The sequence below is a fragment of the Chiloscyllium punctatum genome, chromosome 9 (assembly GCF_047496795.1).
Source record: "Chiloscyllium punctatum isolate Juve2018m chromosome 9, sChiPun1.3, whole genome shotgun sequence".
In the NCBI taxonomy this organism is placed as follows: Eukaryota; Metazoa; Chordata; class Chondrichthyes; order Orectolobiformes; family Hemiscylliidae; genus Chiloscyllium; species Chiloscyllium punctatum.
Window position 1 is genome coordinate 1 of NC_092747.1, and position 19,688 is coordinate 19,688.

Consider the following 19,688-nt stretch of genomic DNA (forward strand, 5'->3'; position numbering starts at 1 on the left):
CACCCCCTCCCCGTCCCCGAACCTCACCCCCTCCCCGTCCCCGACCCTCACCCCCTCCTCACCCCCTCCCCATCCCCGACCCTCACCCCCTCCCCATCCCCGACCCTCACTCCCTACCCCACCCCCTCCCCGTCCCCGACCCTCACCCCCTCCCCGTCCCCGACCCTCACCCCCTCCCCATCCCCGACCCTCACTCCCTACCCCCACCCCCTCCCCGTCCCCCACCCTCACCCCCTCCCCATCCCCGACCCTCACTCCCTACCCCACCCCCTCCCCGTCCCCGACCCTCACCCCCTCCCCATCCCCGACCCTCACCCCCTCCCCGTCCCCGAACCTCACCCCCTCCCGTCCCCGACCCTCACCCCCTCCCCGTCCCCGACCCTCACCCCCTCCCTATCCCCGACCCTCACCCCCTCCCCACCCCATCCCCACCCCATCCCCGTTCCCCACCCTCAGCCCCTCCCCACCCCATCCCTGTCCCCCACCCCCTCCCCCTCCCCTCACCCCCTCCCGTCCCCCACCCTCACCCCCTCCCCCTCCCTCACCCCCTCCCTGTCCCCCACCCTCACCCCCCTCCCCGTCCCCCACCCTCACCCCCTCCCCGTCCCCCACCCTCACCCCCCTCCCTGTCCTCCACTCTCACCCCGACCCTCACCCCATCCCCCTCCCCCTCCCCGTACCCCCACCCTCACCCCCTCGCCCACCCCCTCTCCCATCCCCCACCCTCACCCCCTCCCCAACCCCCTCACCCCCTCCCTCTCCCTCTCCCTGTCCCCCACCGTCACCCCTTCCCCATCCCCCACCTTCACCCTGACCCTCAATCCCTCCCCCAACCCCCTCCCCATCCCCCACCCTCACCCCCTCCCCCACCCCCTCCCCGTCTCCCACCCCCACTCTCACCCTTACCCCGACCCTCACCCCACCCCGTCCCCCACCCTGACCCCTCACCCCCTCCCCATCCCCCATCCTCACCCCAACCCCCTCCCTGTCCCCACACTCACCCTGTCCCCCATCCTCACCCTGTCCCCCACCCTCACCCCGACCCTCCCCTTCTCCCCGTCTCCCACCCTCACCCCCTCCCCGTCCCCCAACCCCCATCCCGTTCCCAAACTCCTTACCGTCCCCCAACCCCTTTCCCGTCCCCCGCCCTCACCCTCACCCCGATCCTCACCCCCTCTCTGTCCCACAGCCTCACCCTCACTCAGTCCCCCACCCCCTCCCTCATCCCCAGCCCAACCCCTACACTCACCCCCTCCAGCATCCCAACCCTCACCCTGTCCCACAGCCTCACACCCACCCCCACCCTCACCAAGACAGGGCTGGAACCAGTGTGTGGGGATGGGGAGAGGGTGGGGATGGGGTGAGGGTGGGGGGGTGCGTGTGTGGGGATGGGGTGAGGGTGGGGGGGTGCGTATGTGGGGATGGGGTGAGGGTGAGGGGGGAACATATGTGGGGTTGGGGCGAGGTTGGGGGGTGTGTGTGGGGATGGGACGAGGTTGGGGATGGGGTGAGGGCGAGGGTGAGGGTGGGGGGGTGAGTGTGTGGGGATGGGGTGAGGGTGAGGGGGGCAAGGGTGGGGAGAGCATGTGTGCGGATGGGGCGATGGTGATGAGGGAGCGTGTCTGGGGATGGGGCGAGGGTGAGGGGGTCGCTTGTGTGGGCATGGGGTGAGGGCAAGGGTGGGGGTGGGGGGAGCATGTGTGCAGATGGGGCGAAGGTGGGGGCAGCATGTGTGTGGATGGGGCGAGGGTGAAGAGGGCACTTGGGTGGGCATGGGGTGTGAGGTGCGTATGGGTGCATAGGGGGTTGGGTTACTGACAGTGGTGAGAATTAAAGTTGGTGCTATCTGTGGGTGTGTTCACCTGCAGCCTCTTAGAAATCCCTGGGGTGGGGCAGGGGGAGCAATCTTCAAAATGCCAGCAACAATATTATTTATTAATGATCATTAATATTTCATAAATATTCCATCAGGAGGTGGAAGTGGGTTTCTGTAAACTCACTGCCAGCTCTGAGCCCCTCTTGGCTGGACTCATGGCCCTTGATACATGACAGTGTGGCCCTCCCTCAGTTCTTGGCTGTAATGTTTTTGTATCCACTAGGCCAGACCACTCAAAACATTCTTAAGCAGGCAGCCCAGACCATAACTTTGCAATTTGTTTTGTTAAATGTACAGTAAAAATTACCCAGATTAAGTTAGCGACATTGACTACCAAGTTTAAAACAGACAAAAAATTTAGTCACAGAATTACACAATGAAACATGAAGAACAGAATAAAGAACCTCTATAGAACTCAATCTATCCAAATGGACTAAGTAGCTGTTCTGAATATACACAACGGTCCCAATAAGCAAACCCCCTTTAAACACAGTATAAAAATGGATCAGATGCTTACAGGTTGAAGTTAGAAGTGCAGGAGAGAGAATTTCCACACAGCCCACTATTGAACTCCCAACCAGTTCTGGACTGAACTAAACTGCTCAGCTAGAGAGCTGATCACTTCCCTTTCATTCTACAGGTCACTTCTAAAACATGGCCACTTTGACTTGAGGTCTCATCTGTTTACATATAAACAAAAGGCCTCTCAAAATCCTTTTCATCTCTGTACTAAACCAGTCTCAGTGGAGCCCGGCCTGATTTATTACCCCTCTGAAAAAAATCAAGGACAGAGTTTCCCTGAGCCAAGGAACAGTGTGGTAATTGATGATGTCGATTTGAGCAGGCATTGGGGCCATATGAAAGCTCAGCTGTTTCTTGAAAATTCTTGTCCGTGCTGACAATGAGGGAAAGTGGAGTGGAATACTGAGAATGGAATTTGATGCAACCTGGAAAACACAGCATGATTTTGGAAGTGCAGTGCAGACAGAATACTGGGAAACTTGTGATGTGCAGCTTTGTAGTTGGTGTCACAGTGGGATGGTCCCTCTGGAAAGGGCCGAGAGGGGGGGGGTCTGCTTTTGTTCACCTGATACAGACTGCAAATGGCGATGGGGAGCTGGCCATAGCAATTTGTCCTCCAATTTGGGACACTCAAATCCATCTTCACAATAGCCCAGGAAAGTGTCTAGAAACTGGTTTTACCACCAACCACATCATCCCTGAAAACACCTTTGGGATGGCTTTCTGCACAGATCAGGACTGTTTGATTGGGGAAAGTGTCAAAGGAGCTTTACTCTGTAATCCAGTGCTGCCCCTGTCTTGGGAATATTTAATGGGGACAGTGTAGAGGTGCCTTCACTCTGTATCTAACCCTGTGTTTATAGATTCATACAGTACAGAAAAGGCCCATCAAGTCTGCACCAACGTAACTACCAGTAAGGATGCAGGTAAAACCTAGAACATTACAGTGTAGTACAGGCCCTTCAGCCCTCAATGTTGCACCAATCTGTGGAACCAATCTGAAGCCCATCTAACCTACACTATTCCATTTTCATCCATATGTTTATCCAGTGACCATTTAAATGCCCTTAAAGTTGGTGAGTCTACTACAGTTGCAGGCAGTGTGTTACAGGTCCCTATGACTCCCTGAGTAATGAAACTACCTTTGACACCTGTCTTACATCTATCATCCCTCAATTTAAAGCTATTTCCCCTTGTGCTAGCCATCACCATCCGAGGAAAAAGGCTCTCACTCTCCACCCTATCTAACCTTCTGATTATCTTATATGTCTCAATTAAGTTATCTTTCAATCTTCTTCTCTCTAAACGAAAACAGCCTCAAGTCCCTCAAGCCTTTCCTCATAAGACCTGTCCCACCCGCCCCCAATACCAGGCAACATCCCAGTAAATCTCCTCTGAACCCTTTCCAAAGCTTCCATATCCTTCCTATAATGCGGTGACCAGAACAGTATGCAATACTCCAAGTGCGGCTACGTCAGAGTTTTGTACAGCTACAGCATGACCTCGTGGATATGAAACTCAATCCCTCTACCAATAAAAGCTAACACACTGTATGCCTTCTTAACAACCCTATCAACCTTGATGACCACTTTCAGGGATCTATGTACATGGACACCGAGATCTCTCTGCTCATCTGCGCTACCAAGAATCTTACCATTACCCCGCTACTCTGCATTTCTGTTGCTCCTTCCAAAGTGTATCACCTCACACTTTTCCGCATTAAACTCCATTTGCCACCTTTCAGCCTAGCTCTGCAGCTTATCTATGTGGGCGGCACGGTGGCACAGTGGTTAGCACTGTTGCCTCACAGCGCCAGAGATCCGGGTTCAATTCCCGCCTCAGGTGACTAACTGTGTGGAGTTTGCACGTTCTCCCCGTGTCTGCGTGGGTTTCCTCCGGGTGCTCCGGTTTCCTCCCACAGTCCAAAGATGTGCAGGTTAGGTGAATTGGCCATGCTAAATTGCCCCTAGTGTTAGGTAAGGGGTAAATGTAGGGATATGGGTGGGTTGCGCTTCGGCGGGGCGGTGTGGACTTGCTGGGCCGAAGGGCCTGTTTCCACACTGTAAGTAATCTAATCTAATCTAATCTCTGTAACCTACAACATCCTTCTGCAGTATCTACAACTCCACTGACCTTTGTAGTATCTGCAAATTTACTAACTCATCCTTCTATGCCCTCATCTAGGTCATTTATAAAAATGACAAATGGCAATGGTCCTCAAACAGATCCTTGTGGTACATTACTAGTAACTAGACTCCAGGATGAACATTTCCCTAGAACCACCACCCTCTGTCTTCTTTCAGCTAGCCAATTTTTGCTTCAAGCCACTAAATCACCCTCAATCCCATCCCTTCATATTTTCTGCAATAGCTTATTCTGCAAATGCCTTACTGAAATCCATATACACCATATCAACCGCTTTACCCTCATCCACTTGTTTGGTCATCTTCTCAATAAGGTTTGTGAGGCATGACCTACCCTTCACAAAACTGTGTTGACTATCCCTAATCAACTTATTCCTTACTAGATGAGTATAAATCCTATCTCTTATAATCTTTTCCAACATTTTACCCACAACCAAAGTAAGGCACAACCAAAGTAAGGTCTATAATTACCAGGGTTGTCTTGACTCCCTTTCTTGAACAAGGAAACAACATTTGCTACCCTCCAGATTTCTGGCACTATTCCTATAGACAATGATGACATAAAGATCAAAGCCAAAGACTCGGTAGTCTCCTCCCTGGCTTCCCAGAGAATCCTAGGATAAATCCCATCTAGCCCAGGAAACATCTATTTTCACACTTTCCAGAATTACTAACAGTTCCTCCTTATCAACCTCAATCCTGGCTAGTCTAGTAGCCTGTATCTTAGTATTCCTTGACGACATTATCTTTTTCCTGTGTGAATACTGAAGAAAAAATATTCATGTAGTGCCTCCCCTATCTTCTTGGGCTCCACGCACAACTTCCCACTACTATCCTAATTGACCCTAATCTTTCTCTAGTCATTCTTTTATTCCTGATATACCTCTAGAAACCTTTAAGGTTTTCCTTGATCCTACCCGCCAAGGACTTCCACTGATCCCATTTCCTGCACTGATCCAAAAATGGGAGTGTTATAATAGTTGAAGTACTTAAGTAATTATTTTTTAAAGGTTGTAATCATTCCAGTCTCCATTACCTTGCCAGGCTGTGCATTTCAGTCTCCCACCACTTGCTGAGTGGAAAAAGTTTTTTGCCAATACATTCTGAATCTTCTGCCCCTTAGCCTAAAGCAATTCTCCTTAATCCAGAGTGGGTGGCCACTCGGCTGAAATGCCTGTCATGAGGGGATATAATTTTAAGGTAATTGGAGAAAGGTTTAGGGGAGATGTCTTTACACAGAGAGTGGTGTGTGCGTGGTGAACTGCCAGCAGTGGTAGTAGAGTCAGATACGCATGGAAGATAGTACAATGAAGGGTATGGAGTTTAGTCTGATCTTAGAGTAGGATAAAAGACTGGCAGGACATTGATGGCCAAAGTGCTGTACTATGCTGTATTGTTCTATGTTTACAAGTCCTTTCTCATGTCCCCTTTTGATCTTCCAGATTGCTTTCTTAAGTTCCCAGCTGCACTTCCTGTATTCCTTGAGGGCTGCAGCTGAATTGCTCCCCTTGGAGGTGCTTCTTCTTTATTCAGTTGTGAATTGTCCTCAACATCCAGGATTTTTTGAACGTGTTGCTCTTACATTTCCCTCCACATGTTGAGGTTGTACTCTCCCCATTTTCTTTTTGAATGTCCCCCATTGGTCCACTGTAAACTTAGCTGCAATCTACTGTGGCCCTATCCTGCTTTATTTTAATAAAAACTGCCTTCACCCAATCCAGAACCATCTTTTGCAGACCATCTTTTTCCTTGTCCAGAGTAAATTTGAACTGTTGACGTGTTATGGTCGCTGTCACCTAAGTGTTCCTCCCAGTGCCACATCGAATACTTGGCTGACTTCTTTCCCCAGAACCAGATCCAGCATTGCACCATCCTTTGTTGGGCCTTCTGTGTATTGATACAAAAACTCCCCTGGAAATATTTCAAGAAATCTGCCCCTTCTAAATCCTTAACACTATGACTATCCCAATTTATATTGGGAAAGTTGAAATCCCCTAGTAGGTTTATCCAAATGAAGGATTTCAGATACAAGGAAAGATTAGAGAGATTGACCTTATTGTCCTTGGAGCAAAGAAGATCAAGAGGTGACCTTCTTGAGGTGTTCAAAATTTTCATACCTTCCTCTGTCTTGCCTAAAGATCCTATACCCCGGAATGTTGAGGTGCCAGTTCAGCCCTTCCCTTAACCATGTTTCTATGATGGCAATAATATCATGTGTCAATCCACGCTATTAATTCATCAGTCTTACCTATTACACTCCTAGCATTAAAGTATCAGACCCTGTCCTGAGAATGGGGATGTTGTAGAAGGAGATTTGCTCTGTATGTAGCCCCACATTGAACCTTCCTGGGAGTATTTGATGGGCTACAGTAGAGAGTGCTTTATTCTGTATCTAACCCGGTGTTGTCCCAATTCTTGGAGCATTTAGTGGGGGAGGCAGGAAAAAGAGAGTTTTAGTCCGTATCTAACCCTGTGCTATCCTGCATGTATTGAGCTGAATAGATTCTTGTTTGGCAGAAGGATAGAGGATTATCTGGGGATAGCTGGGAATGTGGAGTCAAAAACACAAATCTGCCATAATCTTATAGAATGGTAGTGCAAGTTTGAGGGGCTGCCTCTGATCTGTGGTTAACTCGACAAGACTGTGTCCATTAAACAGAAGCATCTAGAGGCAAGTGGCCACTCACAATCCTCTGAAATGCCATTCCCAGTGCAACCTCTGTGTTTTGCCAGGTGCAGTCTGCGAGATAGTGAGGGAGAGATTTCAAGCCAGCTTTCTGAACAATATTCACTATTTTGATCATGTCTGAAGTTTCCATTTGCTTTGTTTAACTTCTCATTTTTCTCACCATACGTCTACTTCCTTTTGCCAGTTTTGCTTCCTTTGAGTCTGTGTGCCCTCTCACAGAGAGCTGATGGTGAATTTGTTTGACCACAACTGCGGCATCGTGTACAGTTTTGTGGGGGGTGCAGTTTCATTGGAATGGTTATGGTCTGGAATGCACTGTCTGAAAGTGTGGGGGAGGCAGGTTCACGGAGTTGTTATGTTCAGGCAACAAAGAGAATGTAGGAGAATGGCGTTGGGTGAGTTATTGTGCAGAGAGTCAGCCGAGATACAATAAGATCATAAGACATAGGAGTGGAAGTAAGGCCATTCAGCCCATTGAGTCCACTCCGCCATTCAATCATGGCTGATGGGTATTTCAACATCACTTACTCGCACTCTCCCCATAGCCCTTAATTCCTTGTGAGATCAAAAATTTATTAATCTCCACCTTGAAGACATCTACTGCGCTCCGTGGCAATGAATTCCACAGGTCCACCACTCTCTGGCTGAAGAAATGTCTTCTCATTTCCATACTAAATTGACCCCCCCCAATTCTAAGGTTGTGCCCATGAGCCCTAGTCTCCCCGCCTAACAGAAACAAATTCCAAGCATCCACCCTTTCTAAGTCATGCATTATCTTGTAAGTTAAAATTAGATCTCCCCTCAACCTTCTAAACTCTAATGAATACAATCCCAGGATCTTCAGCCGTTCATTGTATGTTAGGCCTACCATTCCAGGGATCATCCGTGTGAATCTCTGCTGGACACGCTCCAATGCCAGTACGTCCTTCCTGAGGTGTGGGGCCCAAAATTGGACACTGTTCTAAATGGGGCCTAACTAGAGCTTTATAAAGTCGCAGTAGCACATCACTGCTTTTACATTCCAACAGTCTTGAGATAAATGAAAACATTACAATTGGTTTCTTAACCTCTGACTCGACCTGCAAGTCAACCTTTACAGAATCCTTGACTAGCACTCCCAGATCCCTTCGTACTTTGGCTTCATGAACTTTTTCACCGTTTAGAAAATAGTCTGTCCCTGTATTGTTTTTTTCCATAGTGCAAGACCTCGCATTTGCTCATGTTGAATTTCTAAATCTTTCTGCAGCCTCCCCACCTCCTCAATACTCCTTGCCTGTCTGCCTAACTTCGTATCATTGGCGAACTTCACCAGAATGCCCCCAGTCCCTTCATCCAGGTCATTAATATATAAAGTGAACAATTGCGGCCCCAACACTGAACCCTGAGGGACACCACTTGTCACCAGCTGCCATTCTGAAAAAGAACCTTTTATCCCAGCTCTCTACCTTCTGTACCTCAGACAGCCAATCCCCAATCCATGCCAGTAGCTCACCTCGAACACCATGGGCCCTCACCTTACTCAGCAGCCTCCTGTGAGGCACCTTATCAAAGGCCTTTTGGAAGTCAAGATAGATAACATCCACCGGGTTTCCCTGGTCTAACCTAGTTGTTACCTCTTCAAAGAATTCTAACAGGTTTGTCAGGCACGACTTCTCTTACTAAATCCATGCTGACTTGTTCAAATCTGACCCTGCACTTTCAAAAATTTAGAAATGTCATCCTAAGTGATGGATTCTAGAATTTTACCTATAACCGAGGTTAGGCTAATCGGCCTATAATTTTCGATCTTTTGTCTTGATCCTTTCTTGAACAAGAGGGTTACAACAGTGATTTTCCAATCATGTGGGACTTTCCTTGACTGCAGTGATTACACAGTGGGCTGAATGGCCTCCTTCTATGCTGGAATTGTTCTGTGAATCTATAGTGTGAATCTTTATTAAACTGTCCCTCCCCCTCTTCCCCTTCCTGCCTGCACGTCTCATTTCTCCCTCTGTCACTGTCTCTTCTCCTGTACCCTCACCCCCGCCCCCCACACTCACTCTCCATTTTCACCACCACCATCTGTCTCTCCTTCCCTGTCTCTCTCTGCCTCTTCCCTCCTCTCTTCCCTCCCTCCCTGTCTCTGTCTCTCACTCTCCCTCTCTGTCTCTGTCTGTCTGTCTCTCTCTCTAACGCTGTCTTGCCCTCCCTCTCTCTCTCTGTCTTTCACTCACCCCCTCTCTTTCTCTTCCCCTCCACCCCCATCTTTCACTCTCCTCCCTCCCTCTCTCTGTCTCTCACTCTCCCTCTCTCTCTCCCTTTGACTCTGACTCTTCTCCCCTCTGTCTCTCACTCCCCCCCCAGCTTTCTCTGTCTCTCACTCCCCCCTCACTCTTCTCCACTCCCCTTCATCTTTCTCTGTCTCTCACTTCCCCCCCCCCACTCTTCTCCACTCCCCCACCCTCGGTCGTGCTCTCACTCACACACACTTCCCCCTATCTGTCTGTCTGTCTCTCTCTCTCTCTCTCTCTAACCCCCCCCTCTTTCTATCACTCTCCCCCCTCTCTGTCTCTCACTCTTCCCATCTCTGTCTCCCTCGCTCTTCCCTTCGTCCCCCGCTCTCACTCTTCCTCATCCCCCCCGCCCCGTCTCACTCTGTCTTCCTGTCTCTCTGCAGGTTACTCTTTCTCTGTGACGGTAGCTTCCTGGGGAGGTTATGATGGCGGGCTGTGACTCCATCAGTAGCCCAGTGGTGCGACAGATTGACAAGCAGTTTCTGGTCTGCAGTATTTGTCTCGATCGATACAACAACCCCAAGGTGTTGCCATGTTTGCACACATTTTGTGAGAGGTAAGAACGAGGGCGCCTGATCTCCGTCACAGTCTGGGACTGGATGTGAGGATACCTCATGGTGAACTGCACTGGATGTTATGTGTTGGCTGGTTGATGTGGGGGGAGCTGCCGTTGGGGGCTGGGACCCTACAGCCTTGCTCACCCGGATCCTTATTTTCTTTGTTCCCTCAGGTGCCTGCAGAATTACATCCCACCCCAGAGTCTGACCCTGTCATGCCCTGTCTGCCGTCAGACTTCGATCCTCCCTGAGAAAGGAGTGTCTGCTTTGCAGAATAATTTCTTCATCACCAACCTGATGGAGGTGCTGCAGGGCAATGCAGCCTGTAGCCAGGAGCAAGCCTCTCTGAAGGAGACAGTCAGTGCAGTGTCCGGACACTCCCTGTCATGTCCCAATCATGAAGGCAAGGTCAGTGCCAAGAGTGACCAATTCAAGAAGGCATTGGGGTCTGGGAATGGGCTTGGAAATCAGAGGACAGGTGTCAGAGGTCAGGAGTGTACGCTCAGGGCAGGGTGGTCTGTGCTTTCGCTGGGTGTGGGGGTCAGGAGTCAGGAGTCAGGAATAGCCACTGGGTGCAGAGATCAAGGGTGGGCACTGAGTGGTGTGGGGTGGGTGGGGGTGGGGGTGGGGTCGGGGTCGGGGTCGGGGTCGGGGTCGGGGGGGGGGGTTGTCAGGGGGTCAGGAATGGGTATTGGGTGTGGGAGTTGAGAGTAAGGAATGGACACTGAGTGAGGCGTTCAGGGATCAGGAATGGACATTGGATCAGAAGTGGGCACCAGGTGAGAGGTTCAGAGGTCAGGAGTGGCCACATCAGGGTCAGGGGTCAGAGGGCAGGCATTTGTGGATGGGGTCTAAATTCATAGAACATTACAGCGCTTTCGGCCCTCTATGTTGCGCCGACCTGTAAAATCAATCTGATGCCCATCTAACCTACATTGTTCCATTATTATCCATATGTATGTCCAATGCCTATTTAAATGTCCTTAAAATTGGTGGATCTACTACTTTTGCAGGCAGTCTTGCCCCTCTACTGAGTAAAGAAACTACCTTTGACATCTGTCCTAAAGCTACCACCTCTCAATTTAAAGCTGTGTCCTCTCATGTTAGTCATCACCATCCGAGGAAAAAGGTTCTCACTGTCCACCCTATTTAACCCTCTGATTATCTTATACGTCTTGATTAAGTCACTTCTCAACCTTTTCCTCTCCAACAAAAACAGCCTCAGTTCCCTCAGCCTTTCCTGTTACGACCTCCCTTCCATACCATGTAACACCCTAGTAAGTCTCCTCTGAACCCTTTCCAAAGCTTCCACTTCCTTCCTATAATGCGGTGACCAGAACTGTATGTAATACTCTAGATGCGGTCACACCAGTGTCTTGTACAGCTGAAGCATAATCTCGTAGCTCCGAAAGTCAATCCCTCTACCAATAAACGCCAACACACCATATGCCTTCTTAACAACTCTATCAACCTGGGTGGCAACTTTCAGGGACCCATGCACCTGGACACCGAAAACTCTGTTCAGCTACACTGCCAAGAATCTTACCATGAGCCAAGTACTCTGCATTCCTGTCACTTCTTCCGAAGTGAACTACCTCGCATTTTTCTGCATTAATCTCCATTTGCCACTTCTCAGCTCAGCTTTGCATGTTATCTATGACCCTCAGTAATGCACAAGATCCTTCGGCACTATCCACAACTCTGCCTACCTTAGTGTCATCTGCAAATTTAATAACCTATCCCTCTATGCCCACATCCAGGTCATTTATAAAAATGACAAAACAGCAGTGGCCCCAATACAGATCCCTGTGGCATACCACTGGTAACTGAGCTCCAGGATGAACAGTTCCTATCAACCACCACCCTCTGTCTTCTTTCAGCTAGCCAATTTCTGATCCAAACCACTAAATCACCTTCAATCCTGAAACTCCGTATGAAACCTTATCAAACGCTTTACTGAAGTCCACATACACCCCATCAACCGCTTTACTTTCATCCACCAGTTTTATCACCTTCTCTAAGAACTCAATAGTGAGGCCTACCCTTCACAAAACGGTGTTGACTATCCCTAACCAAATTATTCCTTTCCAGATGATTATAAATCCTATCTGTTATAACCTTTTCCAACACCTTACCCACAACCAAAGTAAGGCTCACTGGCCTGTAATTATCAAGGTTGTCTCTACTCCCCTTCTTATTGTCCTCCAGTCTTCTGGCACTACTCCAGTCGACAATGATGACATAAAGATCAAAGCCAAAGGCTCTGCAATCTCTTCACTGGCTTTCCAGAGAATCAGAGGATAAATCCCATCCGGCCCAGGGGTCTTATCTATTTTCAGATCTTCCAAAATTGATAAAACCTCCTCTTTGTCAATCTCAATCCCATCTGTAGCCTGTATCTCTGTATTCTCACGAACAGTGCCCTTGTCTAATGTGAATACTGAGGAAAAGTATTCATTAAGTGCTTCCCCTGTGTCCTCAGGTTCTACACACAACTTCCCACTAGTATCTTTGATTGGCCCTAATCTTACTGTAGTCATTCCTTTATTCCCTAAGAAGGCCTTAGGGTTTTCCTTGATCCTATCCAACAATAACTTATTATGTCCCCTCCTGAGTCTTCTTAGTCCTCTCTTTAGATCTTTTCTGGCTAACTTATAACTTTCAAGCCTCCTAACTGAGCCTTCATGCCAATTCAAAACCATGGATTCTGTGGTGACCCAGAAGTGATTAGAATCAATCATAAGCAGCATACTGTCCACACATACAGAATACTCTGCCTTAAATCCTGATTTTAGTCCCAAACCTCTGGTGATCTCTGCACAACTAAATTCCATTAACTCACACCAATCCTAGCTGGGAAAATTCCTGCTCAATCCCTCCCTATTTGCCCCTCCCATTTCCCCACTTCTCTCTAATCCCTGCCCCTCACCCCTCCCACTTCCCTGTCACCACTCCCCCTCTCCGCTCTACACCTCTGCCCCTCATCCAACTCCTTCACCCTCCCCCCAACCAGCTCCTATCTCCTGTCACACTTCACTCTCTCTGTGTGCTTGTCTCTTCGCCCCTCTGCATTCCCATTCTTGCTTCCTGGCCCTAACTTTCAGACTATGCCCCGAATCCCCAATCAGAGGAAATTGTTTATCTACCCAGTTTTTTCCTGCTAATATCTTGAAGACTTTAATCAGATTACCCCTTAACCTTCTGAATTTGAGAGAAGTCAGTCCTAATTTGTATGATCTTACCTGGAGGGGTGCCGGGGGATTCACTTGCATGTGGCCTCGTGTGCAGTAGTTTAGAGTCACAGAGACGGGCTCTTTGCCCCATCATGTCCATACTCATCCAAAACAGCCACCTAACTATTCTAATCCCATTTCCCAGCACTTGGCCCACAGCTTTAGATACTGGATTAGTGGTGCTGGAAGAGCACAGCAGTTCAGGCAGCATCCAAGGAGCAGCTGCTCGTTGGATGCTGCCTGAACTGCTGTGCTCTTCCAGCACCACTAATCCAGTATTTGGTTTTCAGCATCTGCAGTCATTGTTTTTACCACAGCCTTAGATGCCTTGGCATTGCAAATGCACATCCAAATACTGATGGAGTAATATAACATGGGAACAGTACCTTTGGTCTAGCCAGACTTCAATGTTCTGAGGGTTTCTGCCTCTCCCACCTTTACCGGCCGTGAGTTCCAGATTCTCACCACCCTCTGGGTGAAAAAATGTTTCCTCACATCCCTTCTAAGCCTCCCAACCATCATTTATATCGCCATCCCCTGGCATTGATCCCTCCATCAAGGGGGAAAGTTCCTTCCTGTCTACCCGACCTATACTCCTCATTATTTTATACATCATGATCATGTCCCCCTCAGTCTCCTCTGTTGTAAGGAAAACAACTCCAATCTGTACAATCTTTCTTCATCACTGAAAGTCTGCAGCCCAGGCAACATCCCGGTAAATCTCCCTCTGCCCCCTCTCCAGTGCTATCACATCTCTCCTCTAATGTGGATTCCTGAACAGCACACAGTTAGGCTGTGGCCTAACCAATGTTTTATATAGGTCTAGCATAACCTCCCTTGTCTTAAATTCTGTGCCTCAACTAATAAAGGCCAGTATCCCATATGCCTTCTTAACCTCTTTATCCACGTGTCCTGATACCTTAAGGAATCATTGGACACTCACACTAAGGACCCTCTGATCCTTGGTGCTTCCCAGGGTCCTATCGTTCACCTTGTATTCCCCTTCCTTGCTTGTCCTGCTACAACAATGCAAGACACTAATTAGACCACAGCTGGATTGCTGTCATCAAGTTTGGGTCCCTTACTGAAGAAAATATAGACTGACATTGCAGGCAATCCAGAGAAGGTTCCATCAGCTGACTCTGGGTATGAAGGGGCTATCGTATGAGAGAGATTGAGTAGGTTGGGACTGTACTCATTGGAATTTAGAAGAATGAGAGGTGACTTTATTGAAATACACAAGATTGTCCAAGGTCTTGACAGAGTAGGTGTAGAGTGGTAGGTTCCCCGTTTGGAAGAGTCTAGGACCAGAGGACAGCATCTCAGAGTGAGGATCAGAGGTGAGGATGAATTTCTTCTGAGGGTAGCAGAGCACTTTACTGCAGAGGACTGTTGAGGCTAGCTTGTTAAGTTTATTCAAGGCTGAGACCGACAGGTTTTAATCAATAAGGGAATCAAGGGGTTTGGGGTAAACACAGGAAAGTGGAGTTGAGGGTTATCAGATCAACCATATAATCATTGAATGGCAGAGCACACTCGATGGGCTGAATGGCCAACTCCTGCTCCAATGTCTGATGGTCTTGTAGTCCTCCTTGCACAATCCTCCCTCCGCTGCCCCCTTCTATCATGCTTCTTTTCCCTTGTTCTCTCCCCTCCCTGTCCCTTTCTACTCTATCTTCCCCCTTCTCTTTCTCTCCCCTCCCCCGACACTCTTCACTCTTTCTCTCCCTTCCACCTACACTTTTTCTCTGTCCCCTGCCCCCCCCCCCCCCCCCCCCCCCCCATGCCTCCTTAATGTGAGCAATTGTTACAACTGGGAGTTAGGAGTGACTGTGTTATTAATGAGTGTTTCAGTGGAGCTGGTTTCACTGCTGCACATCACAAGCCTGCCATATCAAACTCAACCAGAATGAAGCTGGCATCTCGGAATGAGGAGTCTGCCCAGTGCCAGCAGCCCCTCACTGTCTCACTCCTGTTTCTAGGGGATGGAGTTTTATTGTGGATCCTGTGAGACAGCGATGTGTGGGGAGTGTACGGAGACGGAGCACTGCGATCACCGCACCGTGCCACTCCGTGACGTTGTCGATCAGCACAAGGCCTCACTCCGGCTGCAGTTGGATGCCATCAAATCCCGGTGAGAGTCCCCACCACTCCTCCACCCCCTGGTATTCCCCTTATTCTGCCCCCCTCTCCTCACTCCACCCCCTGCCCCCCAACCCCACACACTCACATCTGCTCGCTCCCACACCCAGCGCTCCTGGACTCCTCACTGCACTGCCCCACCCCTCAGTCCCATCCCCACCCTCGCCTCCCCCCCCCCCCCCACTTCTCCCCCATCCCCACACTCTTCCCCCCCATCCCCCCACTCCCCCACCCCCCCCAAATCCTCTCACTCCCCCCATTTCTCACACTACCCCCCCATCCCCACACTCCCCCCCCCCCCCCCAAATCCTCACACTCCCCCCATTCCTCACACTACCCCCCCCATCCCCACACTCTCCCTCTTCCATCTCTCCTTCCCCCGCTCCCCCAGCCATCATATCTCCCATCCTTCATTCCTCCCCTCCTCCCTCCTCACTCCTCATCCTCCTTTCCCTCACCCTGCCCCTGACTCTCTGCCCTTTCCCACTTCCTCCAACCTTATTTTCATCATCCCCTCTCCCCTCTTCCTCCAAGTCACCCCCTGATCCTGGTTCATGACCCCCCCCTCAGATTCCAGGCCTCATGATGCTCCCTTTCTCCCCCACCCTCGCCCCACCCCAGGTTGCCCCAGCTGAACGCTGCCATTGAGCTGGTTCATGGGATCTGCCGACAGCTGATTGCCAACAAGGACAGCGCGGTCACTGAGATTAGTGCCAGCTTTGAGGAGCTGCAGCAAGCTGTTCAGCTACGGAAGGCCTCGCTCATCTCAGATTTGGAGGGGCTGTGCAACAGTAAACAGAAGGTGAGGGGGCAGGAGGAACACAGTACTGTTTTTAATGTTCCCCCGGCTGACATTGTTGGTTGTTGAAGTTCTCAACAACAGTGCCCCATCCTGCACATGCTCCACGTTGAATGGAACATCTCCCATTTCATATTGTCCACCAGTTAGAAAGCCTTTCCAAAACTTCTACCATGGAGGTTAATGCTGAGTCACTTTGGTGTTTAATGGTTTAATGACTAGAGTTAATGGGTGAATGACCATGGAGGTCAATGGGTTAATGAATATGGTTAACAGGTTAATAACATGTACCCACAGAATCTGTTTCCACCTCTGTGGCAAAACTAGAAACAATGCAAATGCATCTCAGATCCTCTCTTCACTCAGGGGGCAGGCAGCTTGAGGTGAACAGAGTCAATGTATTGAAGGGAAAAGCTGATTGATGGACAAAAGGATAGTAGGAGATGGTGAACGAAGGGGCTAGTGGGAGGAAGATCATGTGGAGCAGAAATGCCAGAGCAGACTAGATACTTTCTCATATTCATTCCTGGCTTGTGGGTGTTGCAGCATTTATTGCCCATTCCATTTGCCCAGAGGGCAGTTGAGAGTTGGGCATGTTGCTGTGGGTCTGGAATCACATGCAGGCTAGACTGGGTAAGGATGGCAATTTCTTCCCTGAAGGCCATTAGTGAACCAAATGAGTTTTTATGACATTTGAAAATGGATTCATGGTCACTATTAAATTGGATTTGAATCTTCACCCCTGGAATGAGAGAGATTCTGGTTTCCTCATTCAGTGACATTACCACCAGATCACAGATTCCCCTGGAAGGCTGAATGGCCAGTTTCCATGTGCAATTCTTCACTCTCCTCCTTGTCATTCTCCCTTGTTCACTGTTGTTTACTCACACACTCATTCTCTCTCTCTTTGGCCCTCTGTCATTCACATGCACTCCTGCCCATCCACTCTGTCTCACTCTCTCTCATTCACTCACTCATTCCCATTCACTCCATCTTGCTTTATTGCCCCGTCTTGCTGTCGATCATTCACTCTATGTCTCGTGCTCTCACTCCCTCTCTAGTTGCACCATTGCTGATAATATTCCACCCTCTTCATCAATTTTTATATACACCAAAAAAGTAACGCACTTGACTTTGAAAAGAGCAGAGAGAGAATTAATAAGCTCCCACTTTGCAACTTCAACCGTATCCCTTTAAAATCCCAAAACAGTTACACACTCGCTTGCAATTCAGACAAAGAAAAGACAGATGAATTGACTCCAATATAGTGAAGGTAAGCAAAATTCCAAAGATCAAGAAGGAAGCTCACCACCACCACCTCAGGGGTCAACTAGGGACAGGCATTGAATGCTGGCCCAACCCCGAGTGAATAAAGAAAGAGAGCTGTTCACCTGAGGTGAGGCATTGAAAAAAATCAGATCAATAAGTCATTGATTGTTACAATCCGGGAGGAGCCAGTGAGTGACAAGGGCTGACACCAGAATGACCCCTCCCCAAGACAAAGACCCCAATTCATGAAAACTAGTGGCCCCAAGCTAATGTTCCTTTGGTTGAGGTCTGTGCAGACATCCCACCCATATGCTCCATCTCCATGTACATACCGCACCCCTGCCTATGGCTGACCTTCTCCCCAATCTCTTAGGTTCTTGAGAAACAGTTGGAGTACCTGCTGCAGGGTCGGGAGAAAATCCGGAGCAGCTCAGAATTCACGGAGCAGGCCTTGAGTCACGGCACAGAGACGGAGGTGCTCCTGGTGAAAAAGCAGATGACGGAAACGTTGAGTGAGCTCGCTGCACAAGACTTTCCTCTCCAACCTCAGGAAAATGAGCACCTAGACCTGAGGGTGGAGACTGATGGGGTGAGGAAATCCATCCAGAATCTCGGAGTCCTGGTTACCACCAATGCTGTGGCACAGCAGACTGTAGCCACCGGAGAGGGCCTTCGGCATGCTGTGGTTGGCCAGCAGACCACAGTTACTATAACAACCAAGGATAAAGACGGAGAGCTTGTGAAGAGCGGTAACGCGATCCTGCAGGCAGAGATCATTGCTCCTGATGGCAGCTCCACTCAGGGCGAGATCGTGGACAATAGGAACGGCACGTATGAGCTCCTTTACACATTGAAGATGGAGGGCGACTTCACACTGTCTGTGACTCTGTATAATCAGCCTGTCAAAGGGAGTCCTTACCGAGTCCGAGCTACCAAACCCTCTGACTCCTCACATTCTCCTGAGGACGTCAAGCGCAGGGTCAAATCTCCAAGTGGTGGCCACATCCGTCAGAAAGCTGTCCGCCGTCCGGCCAGTATGTACGGCACTGGCAAAAAAAAGGACAATCCCATTGAAGATGAGCTGATTATTCGTGTGGGTGAGTTCCTCTTTCTTCTTTACTGGGATGTGGGCATTGCTGGCAAGACCACCTCTTTGTACCTCATTTTCTTTGAACTGAGTGTCACACCTGGCATTTCACTACATCACCATGCATCTTTGAGTCACCTGTGGGCCAGATTTCTTTCCCAAAGTAAACCAGATGGGTTTTTACCAACAATCAACAACAGTTTCATTGTTACCATCACTGAGACTGGCTTCCAATTCTGGTTGATATACTGGATGTAAACTTGCCTAGCGACCCTGCTTGGGTTTGAACTCCTGCCCACAGGGCATTGGCCTGGATCTTGTCCCAACTCCACAATCACTCCCTAATTATCAGATTGAACCTCAGTTTGACTGGGCTGGTTCTCACCAAAATAAACCTCACATTTTTTGAATGGAGCCACCAATGTTTTCCAAAGACCTAGGACTCTGTCCTGAGATTGATCATGGTATTGTATTTTCTTTAAACAAAAGTACACAGTTGAGAGATCTGATTAGATTCTCCACAGTGTGGATACAGGCCCTTCGGCCCAACCAGTCACACCGACCCTCCGAAGAGTAACCCACCCAGACCCAGTCCCCTACCCTATATTTACCCCTGACTAATACACCAAAGACTATGGGCAATTTAACATGGCCAATTCACCTAACCTGCACATCTTTGGACTGTGGGAGGAAACCGGAGCACCCAGAGTAAACCCACGCAGACACTGGGAGAATGTGCAAACTCCACACAGACAGTTGTCCGAGAATGGAATTGAACCTGGGACCCTGGCGCTGTGAGGCAGCAGTGCTAACCACTGTGCCATTGTGCTGCCCCTAATTCTGAAAGACCAGGATGTAATCCTGGTAACGTGAACAGTATTGGATTGACCTGTCTCGATGAAGATGAGACAGTTGATTTTATTCTTTGTCCTTGGTGAACTTCTCCAGATTCAAGTTCACAGAACAGGACTGGAATGCATACAGGCTCAGTTTGGGTAAGATAGGCCATACAAAGGGGCATTGCTGCCTCCATTAGTATCATTGTTACCTCCAGTGATCCCGGGACCTGTTGCCTTGGCCAGTTACCGGGATTGATG

General features: G+C 49.3%; 1 protein-coding gene across 4 annotated transcripts in view; it reads left to right on the plus strand.

Annotated features, from left to right (window-relative positions):
* The first annotated feature begins 3,269 nt into the window (after positions 1-3,269).
* The window catches only part of LOC140481055 (tripartite motif-containing protein 2-like), a 79,777-nt gene continuing 63,358 nt past the window's right edge, over positions 3,270-19,688 (plus strand). For all 4 annotated transcript variants that reach the window (XM_072576646.1, XM_072576648.1, XM_072576649.1 and 1 more), the window contains exons 1-6: positions 3,270-3,324; positions 9,888-10,060; positions 10,235-10,469; positions 15,277-15,428; positions 16,058-16,238; positions 17,878-18,601. In XM_072576646.1, coding sequence (XP_072432747.1) covers positions 9,927-10,060; positions 10,235-10,469; positions 15,277-15,428; positions 16,058-16,238; positions 17,878-18,601 — 1,426 coding nt within the window. In that variant the 5' untranslated portion in view covers positions 3,270-3,324; positions 9,888-9,926. The remainder of the gene's footprint in view (positions 3,325-9,887; positions 10,061-10,234; positions 10,470-15,276; positions 15,429-16,057; positions 16,239-17,877; positions 18,602-19,688) is intronic.